The sequence below is a fragment of the Brienomyrus brachyistius genome, chromosome 3 (assembly GCF_023856365.1).
Source record: "Brienomyrus brachyistius isolate T26 chromosome 3, BBRACH_0.4, whole genome shotgun sequence".
Taxonomy (NCBI): domain Eukaryota; kingdom Metazoa; phylum Chordata; class Actinopteri; order Osteoglossiformes; family Mormyridae; genus Brienomyrus; species Brienomyrus brachyistius.
The window spans coordinates 5,038,200-5,057,620 of record NC_064535.1 but is presented as its reverse complement, the minus strand read 5'-3'; the positions used below and the strand labels follow the sequence as shown (position 1 = coordinate 5,057,620).

The window sequence follows — 19,421 nt, the reverse complement described above, 5'->3', positions numbered from 1 at the left end:
GAGGAGAAGAAAAGCCTTAGACATCAAGATGTTAAGAACAACTTAATAACTGCAGGGCAGAGACAAAACAGAGCTACTAACAGAGTAACTTCTAAACAGAAAGGAGTCCAGGATACGAACTGAGCACAACACAGAGAGCAGCAGGAGAAAGGCTTCTTCATTTAATACAAGGAATAAATTGGGGTGGTGAGATTTGGCCCTGCTCTCTTACCGTAGTGATGGGGTAGGGTGGTGAGATTTGGCCTTTCTCTCTTACCATAGTGATGGGGTAGGGTGCTGAGATTTGGCATTTCTCTGTTACCGTAGTGATGGGGTAGGGTGCTGAGATTTGGCATTTCTCTGTTACCGTAGTGATGGGGTAGGGTGCTGAGATTTGGCATTTCTCTGTTACCGTAGTGATGGGGTAGGGTGCTGAGATTTGGCATTTCTCTGTTGTAGGGTGCTGAGATTTGGCATTTCTCTGTTACCGTAGTGATGGGGTAGGGTGCTGAGATTTGGCATTTCTCTGTTACCGTAGTGATGGGGTAGGGTGCTGAGATTTGGCCTTTTTCTCTTACCGTAGTGATGGGGTAGGGTAGTGAGATTTGGCCTCTCTCTCTTACCGTAGTGATGGGGTAGGGTGCTGAGATTTGGCCTCTCTCTCTTACCGTAGTTATGGGGTAGAGTGGATTCTGGATCGACAGGAGTAGCACTTTGTTTCCGCTGTTGGGGTTGTCGGAGTTGGTGGGCCGGGTGATGCGCTTGCTGGTGGAGTAGTTGAAGAAGGCTTGCTGCCCGGCGATGTAAACAGCCTCGCTCGCGCCGCACGCCACACATTTGTCTGCACTCTCGATGCCTTCGAACTCCACCAGGGCTTGCCTCTTGAAGGGCATCATCATCACGTAGCTGCGGGTGGGGACAGAGGCCGCGTCAGCCGCTTATTTTCCCATCATCCCCCGGCGGCGAGCACTTAAACTTCCTTTAGGGTCAGCCGACTCCTTCCATTGGCAGTTCGATTTGCGTCAGAGTGCTTGTGGGGTACAGAGACGTGATAGAACGCCACGCTGGATTGCCTGAACATACGCGGCGACAAGAAAAACCCGCTTGGCGAGCATGCTGTCATGGGTGATAATCTAATGTGACATTTACAAAAAAAAATGCACAGGGAGGAGCAGGAGATTAAAGGAGGATTAAATTCAGAGGTCAGGGTGTGAGAAACAAAGCAGCCCCTCGTATGCTGATATGTGACCGATCCCTCCAGTAAGGTTAGGGCAGTCAGCCGAGTCCAAAATTAAGAAATCTAATCAGGCTCCCTTAAAGGGTGTATAACTTTAAGGATTTCGTCCTGCACACCCCAGCAGAGGCGCCGAAAGAGAAAACGAGGTTAAACCACGAGACCGAAAACTGACACATGGCAAAACACATCACCGATTCTTGATTGCATTCCAGTAACGTTGAGGAACTCGCTCCTCTCTATTAGGGCGAGACTTGAAATGGAACATTATTATTGGATAATCCATTGGCAGGTTGGGTTCTTCGCTTTTAAACGTATGGATTTTCCACCTTTGAAATTATTTAAAAAACGCAAATAATTGATCCAACCCTGGATTGGCCACGGTGTATCATGTGACCCTTGGGGGGGGTCCCAAGCGCGACAGAGAAATGGCAGCCTGCCGTTCTCACCAGATGGTCCCAAACTTCTCCAGCGCCTCCACCAGGTCGGCCTCCACCACGGACTCACAGAGCCCCCGCACGTGCACCACAGGGGAGGGTGCGATGCGGTGGGACTCATCCCCATTGTCCTGCAAAACATGAGCACAGACATACAGCACTCAGGTCAAATCCACCTGCATATGTTGCTCTGCAGTGAAGCAGTGTAGCTAATCTGCACATTTCAGAAAGCAGCTCAGTGACCAGGGGTCCCATTACTGGGAAAGGTTCACGGTCAATATCCATCCATTTTCTATACCTGTCCAATGGGTCGGGGGGAGTCCAGAGCCTGTTCCGGAAACTACAGGTGTAAGGCGGAGAATAACCTAAGACAGGACGCCAACCCATCACAGGGCACACACGCCATTTACGTAAGCAGTCACAGCTACGGTCAACTTGGCAACGCTAATTAGGATTGTGGGGAGAATATCAGGGACCTCGGAGGAAACCCCAGAATGACGCACGGAGAACCGGGGCAGAGACTCGAACCCTGGTCCCAGGGGCGTACGACAACAGCGGTAACCACCGCGTCACGCTGTGCGTCGCCATCATCATACAGGAAAATCTGGCTGCTCTTTCAAAACCTGTGTTGCCCTGTTTTAAAAACAAACAGCTACAGCGCGTTAAACGGCGGCGAACACATGGCCTCGTTCGACGGCAGACGAAAGCAGACGGAAACCAAGGAGCAGCGGACGCTCACGTGGAAAAATGAAATCCATAATTGAGTTTTTAATTAGGGCTGGCTTTAATGTATCCGGTTTAGCGGCTCAGAAGAGGCATTCGCAGTATGTGCAGGATCATTTCAAGGGAAATTGCACTTGATTTGCAACGTTTCTTTAAACTTCAGAGAAACAAAGCAACACCACCGACTTGTTTCCTTTAGCCGACCCAGCTGACGCAGTAATGAAACCTAAATATGAGTAGAAATTACGTCTACGGCAAAGAGCACCGCATTCGTTATTAACTCCGAAAATTTAATCTGAGCTGAGGTCCGTCTCAAGGCGCCGCTTCTACATAAAAGAGAAAAACTGAACCGCAGCAAATCGCTCTTCATTCTACGAGATCCACAGAGGGACATATTCTCAGTCTTTTTGGGGAAATAAATATGGAACTCAGAGCAGGACCTGGAATTTTTTGGGCGGGCCCTTGCAGAAACGGATGTCGTTGTCTCTCACGGGTGGGGGGGCATGTCCCGCAGAGCCGTAGGCCAATCAGATACAGTGATCATAACCTGGGTCAGGTTTGACTGGACAGTTGAGGGGGGGGGGGGTGGCAAGCTAAACACGTGAAAGAAACCCCATGCCTGAGTGCCTGGGAGGAATATATAAATAGCTGAAGCAGGAAGACAGGGTGGGACCATCTATCTGACAGCAACGGGCTCCATCTGGGCCAGACAGATGGGGGGGGAGAAGGATGGGTGCTGTCTAGTAGCAGAGAAGCATTTTTAGGCCCACAGCTGGCCATTTCACATCTTACCGCCCACACCCCACCTCCCACCTCGACCGAACCCAACCCCACATGTGTCCAAAAAAGCAGAGCAAAGTTTCAATGACTTGTACCTAAGCAACCAATTAAGTTCTCAAAATGCCCAGTCGGGCTCATCAAATAAAGAAGAGGAGAAGGGGGGGTAAACAAACAAAGCAGTTCATTACTGGAGCTGTCCGCTTCCCAGCGCTGCGTCCTGCCAGCGGGGGAGGGAGAGGACTCCCAGGCCGGGAGTCTCCGCGCCACTGACAGGGAGGCAAATTGAATCCTCGCTGGAAGAGCCTTTGTTTCCGAAATGAGATTCATTTCAAATTGACCACATTTCTCCCCCAAACACATTCTCCCGGACATTTGCACGGACTGCGGGGGGCGGGGGGAGGGGGGTGCAGTCTGTAAAAGAATGAGATTCACAACGTATTAACCATTGTATTAAATAATGTTTTTTTTCCCTCTCCGATCGATTTATTGCCCTTCGCACTGAAGGACAGGCCACCCTGCAGCTGTTTTATTACATTAGACTCCCTCTTAGCTGGCGATTTCAAACACAGACTGCGAGATGTAAAGGGAGAGAGTGAGGGAGGGTGAGGAGGAACAGCCTGCTGTACCTTCATTCCAGGTGCAGCGGTGTTGGGGGCAGACAGGGCGCAGTTTCAGAGAGCATTTCTCTGCCACACTAGGTACCTTACCTTAGGCACTAAAAACTTCTGGTAACTTTTTTAAGGTCGTGGTTTTAGTAATATATAAACACATTCATGATGCATTATAATGCATTCATAAAGCATATAATAGCTATAAATATTTATCAAAAGACATTATTGCTATGTTTATTACGTGTTAGGACTGCCTTATTAAACTCTCATTTATAACACACTATAGATACCATTATAATGCTTTGTACTGCATTATAAAGGTAATTATAATACATTGTAGATGAGAGCTTCATAAGGTAGTTATAATGCATAATAAAAATGGCTATAATGTGTTGTGCCTTTTATAAATATTTATAGCCATTGTACAATGCTTTATGAATGCATTATAATGTGTTATGAATGCTTTATAATGTGTTATGAATGCTTTATAATGTGTTATGAATGTCTTATGTTTAGAAATGACTAAAAACATGGCCTTAAGTAAAGTGTTACCAAACTTTCCCTTTTACATTTCCAGTCGAGTATCAGTACCAAAAGTTCCAGTACTTAAAGTGTCAAACCAGCTGGGGTACTTTTTTGGTACTTTGGGGTGGGACTTGCAATCGTGGTTATTGCCGATTGGTTATGCAAACAGCCTGCCACTGAAACACAATATGACTGCCGTCTTGAAAAAACAGAAACAATAATAAATGATACTATGGCACTTTACTTCTGATTACAGGCCCACAGGCTGAGCCCACTGAGCCACATGCTGATAACAACCAAGTTGGAAAACAAAAGTAGTAATGGATGCATGGAAAAAACTTTCATTGCAATCGGGTCAAAAGACAAAGGAAAAATGTTTTAACGAAACTTAAACCCGCTGCCATAATGTCAGGGCAGTGTGAAGGTATGAAAAAAACCATGATCTACAAAAACGGGTGACAATCACGGTCACGGCGATGTGAGAACTGCATGTGCATAACATGGGATGTTGGTGTGAATGCTGCACATCATCCAGTCCTACAATATACTATAGCCATTTTTTAATCAGTACAAAATATCCTGCTTCACGTTGTGATGTCATTTAGCTCCGGTACTAGTTTCAGTGGAAAACCAACAAAAGTAGCACCGGACTTTTAGAACTCTTTTGAAATACCAAAAGTTCGGTACCTGGTGTCGGAGCCGGTGCCGGGCCTTTTCCCAATCCGGAACTAGCTCTGTGCATTTCCACTGCAAAAAAAACAGGCTACGGGCCAAAACCAACGGCTCCAGCATGGTACCACAGAAAATCCAGTCTCGGAAATTGGCACCGGAATGTCAGAGAAAGTAGGACGGAGATCCAAATCTTCCGCATGCCCGGAAAATTCAATCCGCAGCGAGATAGTTTTGTCTAATATCACCGGTGCCAGCAGTGAAACAGCTTGGCAGACTAACTTGTGACTGTCATTATAGTAATCAGATTCTTGGGAGGGGGGTACGGGTAGCAAACCCATCCCTCCTTCAAAGAATCAGCATGGTGGTGAGCTTAGGATAACCGCAGTAGTGCGTGAGCACATGCACACACAAACTTCTCAGATAGGGGTATGTTTGTATGCAAGAACACACATGCTCACACATACACATGGACGCTTGTGGCCTGTGCCGCTCTTCCTGTGTGCTAGATACCAAGAGGAGGAAGTCAGCAGAAGACAGGGACGATAAATAAGTCAAAAAGATGGAGAGGAGGGTGGGGCGAGGCTTTGGGAGGGTGGGGGAATAGTCCACAGCAGAAGCCCGTAAACACAAATTTGAGAGCACCATGTGAGATAAGAGCCCAAAACTGTTGGAAGACTCAGGGCGCTTTCGCAAGATTCTTTGCAAAAGCTGACCCTCGGGTCTGCCGCAAGCAAGCCAACAAACGGGGAAGGAAAAAGGGAACTCGATCCGACTCGCTCTCGGAAAGCGGAAAAAGGTGCGCCTGCTTCGCTCGCCGTCTTCCTGGGGTCAGCGCCCACCACGCTTGCCGGCGCTGGTGGAAAAGATCAACAGGCTCCCAAGTCAAGCTCACATGCCAAGCTGCCGAAATAAACGGCACCGTTTTCCGGTTTGATTTGCTGAGAAAAACCCCACAATTTCACTGCCCTTTTGCGGCTCCGCCAAGGGTCAGCACCAAGGTCAATTATTATGGTCAATATAATCTAAATGCAATTTTTACCATGGACATGCCATTTAAAAACGTAGCCTACAGTGTTTTTCATTTCCTCAATCAAAATGTTTTGTAATGGACACGACATTTCGCCACAGACACGTATAACCATGCTACCAATGCCTGGGTGCAGCACATATCACAATCTCAGAATTCCTTAGCTCCACACTAGGCATACCAGCATTTATCTGGCTGAAAAAAACGGCCATGAACTGTAACTGCAGCGTAAATTGTTGCCGTCTCCATTCGTCGCCATTTGTTTAGCGTAACCTCACTCTGTTGCATGTTTCATAATGAAAATGTCAGTCATCGTTTTTCGATAGCCTGAAGAGGAGATGAACCATGTGAATCACATTCAACATCGACTAATTGTAACCAAAAGATTAGACAGCGAGATGTAAAGCTCGACTTCAAACGGAATTTATATCACTTGGTGTCCAGCCTTCAGAAATGTTGCTAGGTTAGACGTAAGGTTAGTCACACCCACTTAAACAAACAAACAAACAAAAAAATCCTCTTTTTTAAGGCATCGTGGGGCATGGAGAAAATGACATGCTTCACAGGAAATGACACGCCTGTGGCAGCCAATGGGAATGGGCCTGTGAGGGCCTGAGGGGCGGGGACTGTGGGGGAGTCAATTATCTGCAGTCCGGTGGGGACGGCGCGCTTACAAAATGGCTCCCTGTCCTGCGTTCATGCACGCAGGCAGCATTACAGGGACAATCGTTTACACTCCTACTGATGACCTTGAATAAGCTTGTCTGCTGTAAAGCAGGACTTCATCTATGACTTCATGAAGAGACTTTAACAAACACAGAGAGGGCATCGTTATTACTGGCTGGTTAACTGCTCAGATCGCCCTTTGGCATGCAGATTCACCCCCCCCCCCCCCCCCAAATTTGTTTTAGTGTTAAATACCTCGCTGATGGATGTACCCAGGCGGTTTCCTGGGTTACACTCTTAACAGGTTCATTCATCAGAGCGATATCCCCCCCCCACCACATTTTCCCCCCAGACCGCATCCGCCCTCCTGGAGTTCGCCACGATGATGCAATCCCAGTGTCAGGAGGGGGTAGATGAGCTTTCAGCAGCTATCACTGCCAGCTTCAGTGCTCCAGTGCCACGCCGAGGAAGGAGACCGTGTCCTCCATTTTTATGAGGGCCAACTCCCCCCCCTCCCCCACACACACACACACACACCTCTGACACCCCAGTGACACTTTGGTCAGGTTTTGGTCAAGCTCCACCCAGGAAGTGCTGGACTAACCCAAGTGCCTGCAAGGCGGGGACGCCAAAACCGCCTTAACGGCCAGCTCTCAGCACCTGCACAGCTCATCACGGTACAACCGATAGCCACACACACCCCCCAGGCCAGATCAGGGAGTGGAGAGGTCACCTCAGGTGGAATAGTCGGAGGGGGTCACACTGGCTGTGCGACAGCGTTGAACAGAAAAGGCCACGTTTGCAAATATATTTATTTAGCTTGTAATAATGCCGACTGAGCACTGAACAAAAAACACCCCACAGGGAATTTTCAATTGCGAAAAAAAGGAACAATTTTTAAAAATCAGCTTCTAAAAGTGCCCACGCTCCTATCACACCTCAAAATGCAGCACCGGCAGCAAAGCAGACTGACACGCATCCGGCGAAGCTCTTCCTCCTTTCGATGCGGGGCCTACAGCTGACCCTCGGCGGAACCTCGGCAGGAAACTCGCCTAACAAGACGAAAGTCACGACAGACGCGAAGATGGCGACTGAGAAAGGACCATCAGGACCACAGCTGACATCCCGCTGCGGCTGCAGGAGCGATCGCATGAGGCGTCACTGCGCTACTTTTTTTAAAATGCATTTCGGCAGGGTGTGTTTCAGCAGAGCTCCTCCTGACTTTCGGCGGGGGAGGGGGAGTGGATGCACCTGTGTGTGCGCATATGTGCTCCGGCGAGTTTGTATGCAGATGCCGCCTGGCCTTGTCCATGCCTTCAAGATGGCCAGACAACTTCCCCTATCTCCTTTTTGAATACTGACGGGGGGGGAGTTGTAAGCCACTGTTAGAGATGATTGAGGAAAATGAACCAATCAGCAGCCTAACTGTGATCCTAAACATCACAGTAGGGAATGGAAGGGGGGGGGGGTATTTAGGCCACCTGTCTGCTTATGGGGTCTTCATCTCTGGGGTTTAATTAATTTCAGCAAACCCACCAATCAGAGAGCCCCACACATGCAATCAGGGGAGCTTGTTACATGGTATCTTTTCCCCCAATTGGTGCATTGATTTATAGGGCGGGAGGGAAATTGGCTTCATTGGGATTTTCAATTTGCGACAAATCATATCCAGGTGAAAAGGCACTTTGCCAGAGTCTTATTTCCTCAGCAGAAGGTATTAAGATTAAACCTGACACAAATTTCAGCAAATATCACTTAAATATCACGATATTTACTGATATTTACAAGACTAATGGCAGCTATTACAGCACATCTGACAGCAGCAAAGGGAAGGGTGACGAAGTATATGGCATATAGGGGAGCCGGCAGGCAGCTGGGCGTCACACCTCCATACAGAAGGTCACCCTTTGTGCCATTCAACATGATCAGTGTTCCAAAAGCCCAATTTGACTGTGTTAGACCTGGGCTCACAACCCCCTCCAACAGGGTGCCTGGAACCCACACCCCGCTGCTGTCAACTTCGACACTTCCCCCAACAGGACGGCCACAGCACTGCGGTAAAAACACCCCCCAGCCCTTTTCAGGATCTTGAAAGTAACCCCCCCCCCCCCACCCCACAGGAGTTGGACATTCAGCACATAACTCCGAGCTCAAGGTTGAGGGGCGGAGCCAGGCCGACGCTGGGGGGGGGGGGGGGGGGGTCATGAACCCAAGTTAACCCCCAACAATACCACGCTCATCCCCACTCCTCCCAAATCAGCTACACAGCCCCTTTTATTTGCTAACTTTCCGCACTCTGAGCAAGGGGTCACACTCCACACGTCCAGCTAAGTCTTGACTCCAGTCCAATGGAGCTCAAGGGTCCTCACATAAGTCAGACCTTATCTTATGGGCGTCAATGTCATGCCTGTTTTTCTGTTTTGATACGTCTCGTTTTTTTCCTTTCGCCAATTTCTTCATCTTCCCGAACCCTAGCGGCCGTTGCAATTGCTCAACTTCCTCCCCATCTAAATAAGCGACGTGTTTTTGTATCTTACGCTCGGCGTTCGCGATCACCGCTGTGACACCGCTTCTGCCACCTCCACTATCACTGGGACTGCGACACCATGACCTGAGGAGGCCCTCATCCTGCCCTTAGCCCGCACTGCATGACAACAGAGGGGGAAAATCCCAAACCCTGTGAATGGAAGAAGGGCTGTATTGTGTCTATGCCACGATTCTGGGTCTGGGGCAGGGGTGGACACATTAAAAAACTGACAGGTTAGTGGGATCCGAGCCGGGCCAGTGCTGGGGCCCTTCACTGGTGACGCTGGAGCACTGCACACACAATTATAAGCTTCAGCCCCAAGGGAAGGCTCTTGTGGATCGGGGTGGGATTAACTCACCCACACTGTGCAGGAAGTTACTGAACTCCTTACTGACCATGACGGCTCCAGTTAGATGAGTGGGGGGGGGGGACGTGGTGACACTGTGTTTTGTAGTAATAATATCAATCTTTCCCGTTGAAAGGTGCCTCGTGTTAGAGAAGCCCCCCCTGGTATTCCAGGAAGGCTCATTTATCGAAGCGGGCCTGTTTGATGAAGATTTACATTTCATTCCAGACTATATGGGAAATGAAAAGGGCAGAGGGGAAGTGCGTGAAAGTCACTCGAAAGCAGGACTGCAAGTCAAACAGCCGCTTTGCTGAAGCCATACAACGTTTCAACACAAAGACCTCATTCTCCTTCCTTTTCTTTGTCTTAAATCCCCTGTACACACTTTTAATAAAACACTCTTTCTGCCCACACCGCGTGGGCAGCACATAGAAAGTCACAGTTTGGATTGTGCCCCTGATGGCTAGGTAAGGCAGGGGCCATGGCACTAAGGGGGGGGGGAGCATGGCTGACCAGCGTTTGCCGTCTGACAGCCGTCAAGCCGGAGGGCAGGGAGGCCCCTGGATCCCTGTGAGCATCATACAAATAGACCATTCTCATTATATGTAGTATTGACATCAATCGGCCGCTCTGCATCCCCTTTGAGCTGAAGGACACCATCGCCCCAGTAACCAAAGGCTTCAAAGCTTGGTGGGTCCTGGGGGGAAGGGGGAGCTTTGGGTGAGAGTGATGAGTATCTAGGGGAGAAAATTCATATACCTGCTATGAGATGGGGGCTCAAGGGGGCCGAGTGAGCGCGATGACAATGGGCGCCATGGCGACAGAATGCCACAGAGCCCACCTCGGCGCTTCCTTCGCTGTGATGCAGCTCCACTGATGACTCCTGCCCCACAGGGGATGTGATATTGCTCCCCACCCCTCCCCCCACGTCAATGTGAAGACACTGATTAGTGGAGAACAGGCAGATTAGCATCCTAGTCACCTTAATCTTGTAGAGGTGCGTCTGCAGTTTGGCTGAAATATTGGCGCCTTCCATTTCCTAGTCGGAAATTTCGACGCCCTCTGAAGTCGGAATTCTGGCCTCTGCAGCCTCGACTTGAGAATTCAAGATGGTTATGCCCTTCATCAACAGAAGTGAAGCTGTAGTTCTTTACTGATTATTACCATTTATGGTATGTCTTATTTGCATCTCATTAAATACACTGTCACACTGTCGTACTGTCCAAAATACTGCATGATGCATTGTTATCAATTGGTATTGTTAACGATGACAAACACTGAACCTGGCTGGAACTGGTATTGCTAAATGGCTTTCCGATTTCTGGTACTGGGACGCGGTTAACTCAGGTGTGATGCAATTCCCAGCTTCGACTTCCGACCTCTGGGGTAAATGAAACGCTGCATGCATCCCTTTGTGGGGGGTGGGGCACTTGGCATGTGGCTCCTATGGTGCTTTTCCGCTGGCATACAGGAACCAAGCTGGACCACAAAGAGAGACTAGTTACAGCCTGATTCCAGCTCGTTTCGGTTTCACTCTGCAGAAGGGTCGGCTTTGGAGATGGTAAACATACACACACAGCGGCTCAGCACTCCGTAAAGCGGTTCTCGTTCTTACTTAATTTAGGCTTATTGACTACATTTCTTATTTATTTATTTGTTTATTGTTTTAAGATAGGAGCCGTATTTTCTTTATGTGGGTGCAATGCAATTTCGTTGTATATTTGTACAATAACAATTAAAGGAATCTATCTATCTATCTATCTATCTATCTATCTATCAGTAAAGAGATTGCTGGGTTTGGAGAGCGACAGGGATATAAAACCCAAAAGACGCTTATTTACAGTTCACATGGTGTACATCATGAGTTACTGTGTGCTAATTTCGACTAGCAAGTGATAATCGCTGTTATGCAAGAATCCAATGCTAGTAGAATTAGCATTTGCTTGCATAAATTTGCATTATAAATCTATTCCGTTCAGCTGTTACCGATAGTACTTTTTTAAGTAGGAGGATGGAAATTTTCAAATTCCGAGTTTTCGGGAAAGAATCACGATGTGCGATACTACTAACAATGATCAATACATAGAATATACGCTTTTTCCTTCAGATAACCCATGAACAAAACACCAATATCTTCATGCAGTTCAACCAATCAAATGATGATGATGCAACCGGCTCAGTTTGGTCACGCTTTCGGCCCCGCTAGTAAGCAGGCCCATGTTAGTGCGGTCACGGCTCAGGTACGGCGCGGCTACGGTTCAAATACTTTGCAATGCAAAAGCAACCGGGGTCACGGCTCGGTTCTTGATGGCAGTGGAAAAGCTCCTCTAGTTATACTGCAGTGCATCAGCCTCCCTCAACAACACTCTGATTCACACACCTGAAGGGTTAAGCAGCACAGCCAACAAAGGCTCTCCCAAGGGCCCGCCCCCCCCCCCCCCCCGCCCGCCACAAATCCGACACCCTTCCCCTGGTCTCCGTGCCAAGCCTGTGTGATCACGGCATGACGCTGCAAATCCTGGCACTTCCTCCATCACCGTGTGAGGGCCCAGGGCTGTCTCTTGGCACACTGCTGACTACCAAATTGAAGCCGAGTTGTAACAGAGATTTAATATCCCCCCCCCCCCCCCCAAAGCTAGTGGTGGCACTATCCCATCCCTGTGTAATCCACCCAAACCCTCAATCAGAGGGCATTACAATCACATCAAGGAGCAACCACAAAAAAAAAAAAAACGAACAGGAAGAAAAACCAACTAGCGGAATCATCTGCCATGGCCGTTACGGAGAGGCTTGGAACGATCGGTCAATCAATCAACCACAAGAACGAAGGGGAAAGAAAAACCAAAAGCTCTGAGAGCTTCATGAAGCTACGCTGACCATCACAAGCCGAGACGACCACCCACACGCCACCCACACACCAAACAGAAGGTACCGGAAAACTAAGACAAAGTGCTTCTGATGCCTGGGCCAACGAGCGTCACATGGAAAAACACGAGTCAGGGACTCAGAGTATCTCTCAGTCTGAAGCTGAACTGTGGTCCTGCATTCAGGAGCCAGAACGGCTGATCTCATCACCAGGCTTTTGCAGAAATGCCCAGAAGTGTGAAACAAGCCCCAGTGAAGAGGGCACCCCCACTGACACACACCGGCAGAAAATCAGGCCACAAGTGCCCCAGCTTCCCGCTAGCTATTCGCTAAGAACTGCTAATTATAAGACTCCCCTTTTCTGTCCTACTTCTCTAATAATCTTTGATTATGCCTCATCGTCCAGCTCATCAGTGTCGCCTTCCTCCGCCTCTTACTTGGTCGGCCATCCAAAAGGCTGAATCCAGTTTCCAGACCAGTATTCCAGACCATGACACATCTGAGTTGTCGAACATGACATTGAGTAGGACCACAAAGCAAGCCCCAGTGATCTGCAATGAACTGATTGTTCAGACTGTGTGGAGGTCGCCACTGAATAATTTCTGCACCAGCCCTCCTTATCAATAAGTAAAGAAGGTCTCAGCTACAAACCCAGACGTTGAACTCCAAGAAAATCCCTCCTACAAGCTCCTTTAGTGACAAGCCACGGTCACAGATTATTAAACATAATGGATCCATTTTGTCTTTTAATTTCCCCGTATGACTATAACTACTTGTAATCAGCGGGGACCTAGTGATTGTAACCAGGAAGCTGCTGAGTCAAGCACAGCTAGTTAAATGTAACCTCAGTTTCAAGCACATGAATCCTTTCAGCAAAAAAAAAAAAACTAAATAAAACAGTAAACAAGCTGAGATACTGAGCAACCACGCAAAAACAGACGCTCCATTTCCGTATTTGGGTGGGAGAGCGCTGCAAAGACGTGTGCGTTGCACATCATATATTAGAATGAAACAAAGCACAGATTAGACAGTGTAAATTCAGGCCACAGGCTTGCCTGTCGGTACGAAGGCAATAACATGTCGCATTCTATCGCCAAGGTGACCATCGTCGCATCTGTTAAACATACAGCTCTGCACTGTCAGGCATGCTAATTGCGGATGTGGCGCTATGCATTTCTGTCCTGCAAAACACCAGCAATCCACATCGATACAGCTGAGCTTTCCTATAAAACTGATCCATATTGTAACCGGTGACCCAGCATGGAAGGCAAGGCGGGGAAGACTCAGAGTCACACTGTGGCAGTGTAGAAACGTCACTTTGCTTGGAGTAAAATTAAAACCCATGAAACATGAGAAGAACATGTAGACTCCACAAACAAGGATGGGATTTGTACCCTGGGGGAGACGGGTAACAGTGCTACCCACGGAGCCACTGTATAATCTATATGAATAAACGATACATATAAAAAATACATCAATATGAAGCTATGTATTATTACAACTCTACTAACTGCAGCCAAAATTCAAATAATGGTGCCTAATCTCAAAGCACTGCTGTTTTTCTACAGTTTTTTTTAAGTAAAATGTACATCTTTACAAGAAATGCCTTGACAAATAACCCAACAATTCGGCGACTTCAAAGGGACAATTTCGAAACAGCCAAATGAAATCGACAGACGACAGTTTCAAGGTGAAGTCATTTCCTGCGCTGCTGTCGTGCCCAAGCTGCTAGGGAAACTCCCGTCTCAGCAAGGCGACAGTGATTAAGCACCTCGAATTAAGGGCTTGATTAGCAGACTAACCGTTACATTAGGCAGCATGTAGTGCTCCACACGGGACTGTACGTGTATGCTAATATGATTGTGCTGTGTTCTGAAGCTAGCAGGGGGGAAAAAAAAGAGAGACTTTCTTCATTTGCCTTGACCAGGCAAACAAGCTGTAGCGGGAGATGCTAATTTTCCATTGTTATGCTAATTTCCCGTTGTTTATGCAGGCCTAATTCCTGACCCGGCATTCAGTGGCTCCGTGTTCCCTTTCCACGAGTAATCAGCCAAGTTAAGGCAGAATTACGATGATTTGCATTCATGCCGGTGACAGGCCAGAGCGTCAGTATGCGCTCCGGCAGCACAAGAACAACGTACGTACGTACGAGTTCTCGTAAAGATGAGAGTCGCAAAAAAAAAACAAAAAAAGCATGTCTGATATTACCACCTGTAGGGCGAAAGTGAGCTGGATCACAGGGGAAAATGGCCGTCACATAAAGAAGCAGCAGGGGTCGTCATCAAAACACCTGCATGGGGGAGGCAGAGTCTGACGGCTAATTTTGTAAACAGACAAGAAAGTGAGCAGAGCCCCAACCGTGGGGCCAACCGCGACTCTCCTTTGATGAAAGACACGCTTTCCCCCAGCTCTCAGGCCCCTGGCACAGGTCCCTCAGGAGTGCCAGTGAAGAGGACCCCTCCCCACCACCACCACCACCACTGTCAGGTAGTTTCATCAGCTGCCCCCCGCAAACCTCCTCTGAAGACAAAGGGCAGCATCATACAAGCTTCTGCAGATGTTCCCTCGCCTTGGAATGGAAAAGTATGCAACTATCCCTGCACTCTAACCCACAAGCCTCATGTAACCCTCTGCTCCAGTGGTGCTCAACCTTTTGCCATGCCAGCTCAGTCGCAACCCTATATGAAGTACAGGTCTAAATTAACACTAAATTCAAATGCGCAGTGCACTCCACAGTTTTCACCAATCAATGCCTTTCGCACAAATCTGATTGGATGTGCCAGTGAATTTTAAATTAAGCATCTGTGATTTGGCTTTTTGGATTGGTTTGCAGCATTTGCAGACCCAAGACCTATTTATGTAGGTTAATTACAGGACTGGGGCTAGGAAATCTTATAGCGGATCAGCATAGGAGCTTGCTGGTTTTAAAATGCATACATTTCCAACTCTGCCTCGCGACTCTTTCAGAACTTCCTGCAACCCAAATTTGGATCGTGATCCACTGGTTGAGAATTGCTGCTCTACCCTATCCCATCTTCCTCGTGTTCCTGTTCCTATACCCTACCCTGTCTTCCTCTTGTTATTGTACCTCTACTCTACCCCATCTTCCTCTTGTTCCTGTCCTATACCCTACCCTGTCTTCCTCTTGTTATTGTACCTCTACTCTACCCCATCTTCCTCTTGTTCCTGTCCTATACCCTACCCTGTCTTCCTCTTGTTATTGTACCTCTACTCTACCCCATCTTCCTCTTGTTCCTGTCCTATACCCTACCCTGTCTTCCTCTTGTTATTGTACCTCTACTCTACCCCATCTTCCTCTTGTTCCTGTCCTATACCCTACCCTGTCTTCCTCTTGTTATTGTACCTCTACTCTACCCCATCTTCCTCTTGTTCCTGTCCTATACCCTACCCCATCTTCCTCTTATTGTACCTCTACTCTACCTCATCTTCCTCTTGTTTCTGTCGCTGTAATCTACCCCACCTTTCTCCTCTAACTGTCCCTGTACTCTGCTCTGTCTTCCTCATGTGACCCATTCCTTTTGATCCATACAAAGAAACCGTGCTATTTCAGCTCCTCCGAGTCCTTCTTAGAGACCTCTGCAGTGAATAAATCACCATGTTCAAAGTTGGAAAAGAACAATTTCTTTCGTGGTGTCTCAGCACTTAAATGACAGCCAACAATGACTGGGGTGTTACATCAATGCCGGGGTGAGGGGGGTTGGACACGTCTGTACCAGTTGGAGCTGCAGCCTCCATGCCAAGATGGACATTGCACTGCCGACGACAGTAAGTCTTCAGATGCTTGGAGTTACCACAGACAGGTTAAGCCGTCGCAGCAAATGGATGAGATGCACGAGCGTCTGTGTCCAGACCCACGAGGAAAAGCAACCAATGGCTGCCCTTTAAATTCCTAAAAGCGACAAATGGCACGTTCCCGTGGGAAGCGAGACCAGCGAAAAGACACAGGTGCACAACACTGCCTGGCACCTTGCCCAATACCCTTCATCAGTGCAAATCTCACACCCTACACAGCTTAATGGCCTGTTTTAAATTTTACTGACTCAAAAGTCCATAGCCCAGAGAAATGAGTAAGAAGAACAAGTATTTGTACATCTGCAAGGTTTTCAGGACCTATGTGACACCGTGCAAAATCCACTGAGGTCCCCACATCGTCAATAATTCTGAGGTATGTCATACCCAGCTCCTCTGCCAACCTTTCAGATGTTACAGTTGTTTTGGGGGGGGGGGTGGCACCTGCATCATTTCAGAGCCCAGGAGCGTCTTTTTAGCCGACCATGAGGATGATTTGTAGATCACAGCGTGGTAGAGTTAAAAGCAAGTAATCCCAGGGCAGTCTTAACCCCATCGGCATCAAACTTTAATACGGGCGGACGGGGTACAGCATGAATACAAATGTACAGCCTGCGCTGTGATTCCCAGCACCTCGTTCTGACAGGTCCGCATACAATCTGATGTACTAACGTCTGGATGCAAAGCCAGTTACACACAGCTTTAAGTGGCCAATCAGGATATGACAAAACCAGGGTGGGTGGGACTAATCATGTCCGATCAGGTGACCGTTTCGGTTCTCATTGGGTGGGACAAGGCCATTAATCAAAAGTGCAGGATCAGACTAGTGCATCGAGTACGAGTCACTTGTTAGGATGCAGACGTGCACCATGGCATGAGGGTAACTTGGGTCACATTGTCCAAGAGCACCTGATGTCTTAAGCTAAACTAAAAAGCCTTACAGTCACAAGCCCTTCAGGCCAAGTGCTCTGAAACAGTGTCTCTAGATTCTGCAGCCGGATATCAGCGAGGTCAATTTTAAATGAAGGTGATGGTGGATTCCACCTGCCCTTTTCTGCTCCCCTTACAATCTGATAAACCTTTTTTGTCCAACTCCATTTGTAAAAATCAGATGTGCAACGAGCAGCCAGGAAGCGGATTCAGGTGAAAACAGCTAGGAACATTTCCATCTCATCGCGGGATGCAAACCAGTGGCCCAAAATCATCAAAAAAGGGAGAAAAACCAGTCCCGAAAACACAGAGTCTCTCAGGTGAGACATATGAAAGCCGGCTGCCTTACACAGCCTCCTCTTGCCAAACTGCTGTGGAAAAACCAGAACAGAAAGTAAATATCTGGTGGCTTCCTCACTCCGAAGGGAGAAAACAGAGCAATGAACGAGACCAGAGGAATCCCAGGCAGCGAGAAACACAGTCGGCCCCGTTCATTTACCTTAGGTAGGTTTGCCCCCCTCCCCCCATCTGAAGTATCTCGGGTCCATGACACCCTGCTTCCTGCCTCTACCCACACTGAACAAACAAAAACTTCTTATATCATTAACACCTCATCTGCATTTTCATCTCAATCCTACAACTTGGCCGGGATGGGGGGGGCAGAACAGATGTCACAAATTGACCAAGAACTGCACCCCAGCTGATACCATTGCTCCACCTCAGTAGGGGGGGGGGGGTCACCATAGAAATCCCACAGCCCCCATATCATCATCATCCTCTTTCTGTAGTTTCTGCCCCCCAAAATCACCTAAATTCATCCCCCCCCCCCACCTACTTCATGACAGCGACATTCCTGTTCAGCTCTGCAGAGCAAGAACAACCTGGAATGCCGTCTGCCTACTCCTCCCTGGCCCAGAGGTGGCAGTGGAGGGAAATTTATAAGCTCGTAATTGACCCATAATAATATCGACAGGGCAAGGAGTCTGCCGAGAGAGAAGAAGAAAAGCTGTAATGAAACAAACGTCTCGGATTCATCTAAAAAGGCGCCGTGGGAGCTCACAGCCGGCTCGGAGAGAGCATGGTGGAGCGAGACCCAGCGTGGCCGTTTCCGGGGCCCAGCCGCGAAAGGAGGAGCCCTGGAATTACGTGCACAGATGGTGAAAGAAAACACTCAAAGGAAATAGGGGGAAAGCTCCTAACGGCGTGTGTGTTTTATTCATACGACAACCCTGATGTCAGGGGTGCCACGTGAATGGTAGGTGGGGCCATGTGGGTGATGGACAGGGCCATGTAAGGGGGTAGGCGGGGCCGTGTGGACAATGGGCGGGGCCATTTGGATGGTAGGCGGGGCTGTGTGGGTTGTGGGCGGGGCTATGCAAATTAATGGTGGGGTTATGTGAGTAGCAGGCGGGGCACGTCAGCAGACTAGTGCTTATATGCAGCAAGGAGGGACTTGAATATCATGGGCAGGGCCATGTCTGGGGTAGGCGGGGTTGTGTGAGTGGTAGTTGGGGCATATCAGCAGTGGGTGGGGCCACCCTGCGCCCTATTAAGGCAACATCTGCCTTTAAAAGAAAACAAGAAATAAAACGAAGAGACACCTGGACAAAAGACTAGGCACCAGTTTCATACCCCCCCCCCCCCCCCATCTCTTATAAATTCCCCATCAAGGCTACCCAGGTGCGGAACAGTAATTTTATAACGGAGCATTTAGGAATGTCTAAGGATGTGCCTTAGGTGACTGCGTCGGCGCTTTGTTAATTCAAGCATACGGAACAGCACCTTATTTCATAAAGGGGTTTTTAAAAAAAGCAAAAAGTTTGGCGCCTCTCCTGGAGACATGCCTGTCATCGGGTCACGCTGCAAGCTTTGCACAAATCCTCTTCCTTTCAGAGCAAGCCTTGCCACAAGGCCTTACCACGTGGCGACCTATTTACACTGCAGGCCGAGGCGGTGAGCGTGAACGTGCGGGGATGTCTGAGGCAGAGCTCCGGCGCTCTCAGACAGGCCACTCAAACTGCATCCCGTAGCATGTGGAAAGCACTGCACCTACGGCACAAGCCTGGAATCACTAACAAGCCAAATTACGATCGATTTCACAGCTGTCGGCAGTTTTTTTCATGTTCATCAGTTTTTAAATGTCTAAGCATTTCTCGAGTATTTCGATTCTCGTTTGAGATGCGTGATAAAGAAAACCAGACTGACCAGTTAAATTAAATGACTGGCTACAATCTACGACCCTAAAAACGGGATGGAGGGTCTTGTTACTACCTGCAAATTGTACAAAGG

At 48.4% G+C, this 19,421-nt stretch overlaps 1 protein-coding gene across 1 annotated transcript in view; it reads right to left on the bottom strand.

Annotated features, from left to right (window-relative positions):
• The window catches only part of LOC125738908 (heterogeneous nuclear ribonucleoprotein L-like), a 34,079-nt gene that overhangs the window by 11,046 nt on the left and 3,612 nt on the right, over positions 1 to 19,421 (bottom strand). Inside the window, exons 2-3 of the mRNA XM_049008431.1 lie at positions 1,663 to 1,781; positions 648 to 885 (exon numbers count right to left, since the gene is read on the bottom strand). Of these exons, the coding sequence (XP_048864388.1) occupies positions 648 to 885; positions 1,663 to 1,781 (357 nt within the window). The remainder of the gene's footprint in view (positions 1 to 647; positions 886 to 1,662; positions 1,782 to 19,421) is intronic.